The 6,921-nt window shown below is 57.5% G+C and overlaps 1 protein-coding gene across 1 annotated transcript in view; it reads left to right on the top strand.

Annotated features, from left to right (window-relative positions):
- GALR3 (galanin receptor 3) overlaps positions 1-6,468 on the top strand; it is an 8,217-nt gene extending 1,749 nt beyond the window's left edge. The window contains exon 3 of the mRNA XM_049626727.1: positions 6,368-6,468. Within this exon, the coding sequence (XP_049482684.1) occupies positions 6,368-6,468 (101 nt within the window). The remainder of the gene's footprint in view (positions 1-6,367) is intronic.
- Positions 6,469-6,921: the final 453 nt, after the last annotated feature.

Genomic DNA, 6,921 nt, shown 5'->3' on the forward strand with positions numbered 1-6,921 from the left:
GGGGCGGGGGGCCCGGGGAGGAGCCCGCCCGCGTCGGAGAGGCCGGGCGAGCCTCGTCGGCCCCGGGACCGGAATAAACCCGGTCCGCCTCCACTCTGCCGGATGACCGTCTTTCCGTCATTCCGCTTCCCCCCGGGGCACGACGGCGACGAGGGGACGCGCCAACGCCGGGGGTCCTCTGAGACGCACTGGCCGAGCTGGGGCCCCAGCCCCCGTGGATGCCCCTGGGCGGTGAAATTGGGTCACCCCCGCGAAGCGCAGCCCCCTGGCCAGGCAGCCCCCAGACTCTGTCCACAGCCGGTCTGGCGGGAGGGCCGTTCCTCTGCCCGCCCTTCCAACCCGCTCAGCACCTTCTAGGCCCTGCTTCCTCAACCACCCTTTGCGAAGCCGCTTCTCCCTTCCAGGCTGTGTGGCCTGGGTCATGTAACCCCAAGCAGCTGATTTAGCAAAGAGTCGTGAAGCATTTACTGCGCATCTTACGCGGTGCTACGTCCTTCAATCTCATTATCGAAGCAGCTTTGCAAGGTAGATACATAATTAGTTCCCTTTCTGCAGATGTAGAAACCAAGGATCAGAGAGGTTTAGTAATTTGGGGGGCCTGTCTGAGTCGGTGGAGTGTGTGACTCTTGATCTCGGGATTGTGGGGTGGAGCCCCATGCTGGGTGTAGCAATTACTTAAAAATAAAATCTTCAAAAAAAAAAAAAAAAGAAGAAGAAGAAGAAGAAAGAAAGAAAGAAAGAAAGAAAGAAAGAAAGAAAGAGAAAGGTTTAGTGATTTGTCCAAGCTCACATAGCTAGTGTTTGGCAGAAGTTGGATTCAAACCCACCGCTATTTAACTTTTTCTGCTCAGTGGAACCGCCTTCTCCACTTTGGGGGCCTCGGCTCTCAGTTTCCAAGGTTTCCAAGGTTTTCCTTGGCTCTTCCTGACTCCTGATCCTGCATCGGCCCTCTTCCCTAAACCAGCAGCTCCCACGTTTGACTCGATGTCTGGAAATCTCAGAGAGTTCCCAGTCCTCTTCTTTGGGACAGTTCTGTTCAGTACTCGGGCCGGCGAGTCCTGATGGGCTTGTCCCAGCTACCGAGTCCCAGGTCCACGGCCTGACCCAAGCCCCTTGGATTATTTCTTTCAGCCATTTGGTGCTCCCAGATCAGGTGAGAAACGGAGCCCCAGTTGGGTCCCAGCTGGCCTCCCAGCAGTCCCGGCTGCCCTGTGGCCCCCACCCTCCCGTCCATGCACACAGCAGGGTAGTCGGTGACTGTGGAAACCTCCTAATTAACCAATAAATCAGTCCTGACGGTTGCAGAACTACCCAGTTCCCTCCCTCCCCCGCCGCCTCACCACACGCCAATAATATATATTAGCTTCAGGCTGAGGCCTAAGATCTTAACGGCCTCCTCGTCCCCCTGGCACACCTCCCGGCTGCCGGACACCCTGGGAAGGTCCCTCACTGACAGTAGGCGGCTGCTGAGTCCTCCTCGCTGCCTGCCACCTGCCGCAGACCCAGGGGTCAGTGTCGGTCATCCTTCACACGGGGAGGCTGAGACCAGCTGGGGAAGTGGCTGCTTCAAGGGCCCAATCGCAGGGGCCTGACACCTGGGCCAGCGTCCCTTCTCGCACATGTCTGCTAAGGTTCCCACGGCTGACTCAGGCCACAGCAGTGGGAGTGTTTCCGGGACGGCAGGGGCGCGACGCTGCCGGCTTCTGCAGCACCCAGCACGGCTTCTACCTCCCTGAGGCCCTCACTCACAGCTCCGCTGGCTCACCTGTGCCTCGCAGACAAGAGATATTACCTCCCTCTTCAGAAGGGAAAACTGAGGCTCCAGGAGACGAGGGAGCTTGGTCAAAGTCAAATGGCAAATGCGCGGCAGAGCTGGGATCCTAACTGGGCCTGACAGAAGGCTCTCATGGCAGGCCAGGCACTGGAAGAACATCTAAGACTATCTGAAGTTCGCTGCGTGACAATGGTGAGTGCCTACGGAGGAGAACGGGGAGAGGGGCGCCTGGGTGGCTCAGTCGGTTAGGCGACCGACTTCGGCTCAGGTCATGATCGCGCAGTTCGTGGGTTCGAGCCCCACCTTGGGCTCCGTGCTGACAGCTTGGAGCCTGCTTCAGATTCTGTGTCTCCTTTTCTCTCTGTTCCTCCCCTGCTCACGCTCTGTCTCTCTCTCTCTCTCTCTCTCAAAAATAAACAAAGATTAAAAAGAAATTAAAAAAAAAAAGTGACTTCCACTCGGGTCATGATCTTGCTGTTCGTGAGTTGGAGTCCCACGTCGGACTCGGCGCTTGGGATTATCTCTCCCCTTCTCTCTCTGACACTTACCCGGTTCGCTTGCTCTCTCTCTCTCTCTCTCTCTCTCTATCAATCAATAGAAGAGGAAGCCCAGAAGCCCCAACTAATGGAGGACAGTATAGCCCGGACCAGAGCAGGCACAGAGCAGGTATTTGGATACTTGAAGATGGAGATGACCCTTTCCTTCCTTCTTTCCTTTACCCCCCAAACATTTAAGTGCTTTGCCTAAAGCTGTGCCACGAGGGGGAGACAGAGAGGGCAGGACTTTGACCTGGTCCCTGCCTTCCAGGAGTTCTCAGTCTAGCTGGAGAGCCGAATATCAAAAGAAGAAACGGGAGAGCACCGTGTGATGGGGCCAGAACAGGAGAACACCCACAGTTCTGACCGGGCGCAGAGGAGGAAACTCCTGCCTTCCTGAGCAAGCCAAGTAGGAGTCCCACAGGAGTTAATACGCATTTAATTATCCCATGTCATATGCATCTTCCTAAAAGAAAGGTGAAAAGGGCCTGCCAGGTGGAGCAGCAGCCCATGCCAAGGCTGGGAGCGGTCAAGGGCTTGCGCAGCCGAAGCAGGGCAGGGTGAGGCCTGGGAGGCCAGGAAGCTGGGTGCGGTGAGATCCCGCAGCCTCCTGGGCCAGCTGGGGGGCAAGAACCTTCAGACAGGTGGTGATGCCATTGAAGGGTTTCAGGACGGGCCCCGTCAAGCATGTGGTCAAATAGCCCCCAGCATTTCTGTGCAGAGGCTGGACTAGAGATGCCAGGCTGGCAGCAAAGAGCACAATCCGGGGGGTGCTCCGCGAGCCCCTGGCCGGGGAGGTTGCCGCCAAGGGCCTGGCCTACGGCTGGGAAATTGTTTTGCCCTGGATTTGGCAGGAAGATTGGTGGCCTGCTGCCGGGCTCGGGCCTGGCCTCGGAGGCTCCTGGGTCTGCTTCAGGGGGCTAATGAAATGCTTGGAAGATAGTCGTAGGATTTCGGTTAGGAGAGAGCTGTGAGTCCTGTAGGGCCACAGGCAGGCGCCGGGGGCTAGGGGACAGGCTGAATGAGCCCTGGCTATTCTCCGAGGCCCAGAAGAATCCACCAACCCGAGCCCCCTGTAGGATCTCAGGCTGAGCCTGAGGCAGCCTGGGGGTCCTGGCAGGAGCTTAGTTGGAGGGAGGTTCGAACTCTGCAGTCTCCTTCCCTTCCTATTTGTGCAAACCTCTTAGGGATGGGCCCGCAGCGCTCATGCCTTAGCGCCTGCAAGGCACAGACTTCTTCTGCCAGAAAAAAAAAGGCAGAAGCATGGGGGTAGGGGGGAGCCCGGAAGACCGTAACCCGGCTTGGGCAAGCAGAGAAGTCTTCCCAGAGGAGCTCGTGCCCAGGCCAAGTCCTGAAGTGGGAGTTAATTAGGGCAGATGGCAAAGGGAAAGACGGAGGAACACACATGTGCACGGGCCACCCGGAGTCAGGCACAGCGTGAGGGGCCAGGGGCCTGGGACAGGGTACCGGGGAGCCTCAGCAGGAAGGGAGGTGGGAGAGGTGGGGACAGTTGCAAAGGATTCTGTAAATGTTGTCTGAAACTGAGGCTGCCCTTTGTCCTGAGGGCAACAGGGAGCCACCGAAAGGTTGTAAACAAAAGGGTAAATTTACCAGATTTACCCTTTAGGGAACTTTCTGGCTGCAAGGCAGGCTTTCAGGGGGGTGGGGGCAGAAGGGGGGGGGGGGGGCAGGGAGACCAGTGAGGAGACTGGCGTGAGAATCTGCATCGATGAACGCATCCAAGATGTTGACAGTGGGTAAGGAGGTACGGACAGACAGGACAACCACGTACAAGGTACAGTCATTGGGACTTGGTGACTAAATGTTGGGGGGTGTCCCAGATGACATCCCGGACTTCTGGCTTGGGCTACTGGGGGTGGCAGTGGGGATAACAGGGGCACAGGCTTGAGGGGGAAACGTGCTGAGACTTCAGGGCCACGGGGGGGTATGGTAGGGGGTGTCCACAGGGCACCTGCTACGCTCAGGCCTTGTACTTGGCCCTGGATTGTGTCTCATCTGCTTTAGAATTTGGAGATGGAGAAACTGAGGCTCAGAGAGATTAAGTAACTTGCCCAAGATCACAGAGCTAGCCCCAAACAGAGCTGGGTCTACCTTGGGCCTGATTTCGGTTCCACGGTCTTTAGGGAGAAGAGGCAGGAAGGGGTTGGCTGAAGCAGAGGGAGGAACTTGAATGTGCAAAGGTGACCCCCAGCCTCACCCCGCCCTGTGTGACAACTGTAGCCAGGGCTAAAATTCGGTCCTGGGGAGGGTGGGCGAGGTGAGGGCCCTGGCACAGCTACTGAACCCCTCACCCGGGAACAGCATCATCTATCAACTTCGAGGTGTGTGCCTGGGGACATAAATGCCAATTAATCGCCCCCGAGACTTCCTGTTAATGAACATCAGTTCCTCAGCCCTGACGCAGGGCTCATTTGTGAGCCGCTGGCTGGATCCAAGGAGGCACGAGGCCAGAGAAACAGGCGGTGCAGGGGTGGGATTGTGTCCGGGGTGAGAGGACAAGACTCTGATTTATGGAGGCATCTGCTTGCCGCCAGGTTGTTTTAGGGGCTCAGGCTCTGTGTAGCAGTGATACCGAAGCAGGAGGAGGGGTGGCGTGGAGGGATGGGGGGGGGACAAGGGTACCAGCTTGGAGTACCTGAGACTTAGGGGCCATTGGAGGGCATGGTAGGGGATGCTGGGGAGGGTGCCGGCCCGAGCATCTCATGGACTTGCCAGGTCCAATCAGAGAGGCGGCACAGCGCAGGGGTCAAGGCCCGGACTTCGAGGGGCGCCTGGGTGGCTCAGTCGGTTAAGTGTCCGACTTCGGCTCGGGTCATGATCTTGCGGTTCGTGAGTTCAAGCCCCGCGTCGGGCTCTGTGCTGACAGCTCAGAACCTGCAGCCTGTTTCGGATTCTGCGTCTCCCTCTCTCTCTCTGACCCTCCCCCGTTCATGCTCTGTCTCTCTCTGTCTCAAAAATAAATAAACGTTAAAAAAAAAAAAAAAAAAAAAAAGGCCCGGACTTTGAGCCACACTGTCGGGTTTGAATCCTGCCTCCTGCACTTCACGTCTCTGACCTCTCTATGCCTCGGTGACCCGCAGGACTGAGCTCTGTCTGAGCCAGGTCCCAATCGAGGCAGACCACCCTGGGGTGCTCACTGGCTGCTACCCACTGTATGCGACGTTGTCAGGGCTTCCCAGGCAGGTCCCCGTCTCCAGCACGCCCCTCACAATCGAGCTGAGGAGGCACGACTTACCCACCTGTGCCCCTCTGGGCGCGCTGACCACCAAGTGCTATCCTCCCAGGCTTTCGGAGTGGGAGAGAGTCACCAGGCTGGCATGGACCAATCACAGGGACAAGAGGACACCCTGGTGCCTGGCCTGGGGCTTCGGGAAAGATGCCTTTGCTTCCCTGAGCCTGTTTCTTTATGTATAAAATGAGTTGATCATACCTCCCTGAAACGCTGAGGCCTCAGTGTTCACTTGAGAGCGAGCCAGTGTCCTGGGGGGGGGGGGGTTGGGGCTGTATGTGATTCCCTTTGGGAGGCAGAGCTGGGATGGGGGCGGGGAGCCAGGGACTTTGTTGGGATTGCCCGGGCATCGGTCCAGCTTCCTGACCTCCTAACCTTGCCTTGGGCTCCATAGCTGAAGCAGTCTGGGAAGCAGACTGATAGGGATAGTGGCTTTCTCCCAGAGAGACTTTTCCCCTGCAGCTCATGGTGCCCGCTCTGGGTAAGAATGCACCTGACCTCCAGGAGGTGACAGCCTGCCTCGCCTGGCTTCTGCCACCAGAACACATCTTGCAGACCTCTGCAGCCACTTCCCCCTCTGGCCGGCCTCTCACCTTCCTCGGCCCAGCACTTTCCAGGCAGTCTCCCGGTCCCACAACCAGCTCACGCCTGTCCTCCAGCCCCCAGGCCTGGCTCACGCTGCTTCGCCCACCCACCCAGCTCTGCAACCACCCTGGAAGGCTTGTAGTAATTGAGGCAACCACCAAAGGTCACCAAGGACCCCTCTGGAGCCCTGCCACCTCATACTGTCCTTTCTCTTACCCCCAGGTGACCAGATGCCTGCTTTGTCCACCAAGCATGCCGTATCACGTGCCTGGCAAGAAAAGGGCCAGACCCTCCCTACACCCGAGACTGGTCATGGAGACTGAGATGTCCCCTAGTAGGGACCATCGTCCGTTCATCCCGACTGAGTCCCGGGGCACACGGGTGGACATTGGCACTTTGGAAATCTTGGCAGAGATTATGTTAGACCTGGGCTGGGCCCCGGCAAGCTACTTTCTCTCTCTGAGCCTCAATTTTGTGCATCTAGAAAATGGCGGCAGCAATATGTTGGCTATCTTACATTTTCTTTTTAAAAATTTTTTTTTCAACGTTTTTTATTTATTTTTGGGACAGAGAGAGACGGAGCATGAACGGGGGAAGGGCAGAGAGAGAGGGAGACACAGAATCGGAAACAGGCTCCAGACCCTGAGCCATCGGCCCAGAGCCCGACGCGGGGCTCGAACTCACGGACCGCGAGATCGTGACCTGGCTGAAGTCGGACGCTTAACCGACTGCGCCACCCAGGCGCCCCCATTTTCTAGCAAACACTAAATCAAAGG

This window comes from Panthera uncia, chromosome B4, assembly GCF_023721935.1.
Source record: "Panthera uncia isolate 11264 chromosome B4, Puncia_PCG_1.0, whole genome shotgun sequence".
Taxonomy (NCBI): Eukaryota; Metazoa; Chordata; class Mammalia; order Carnivora; family Felidae; genus Panthera; species Panthera uncia.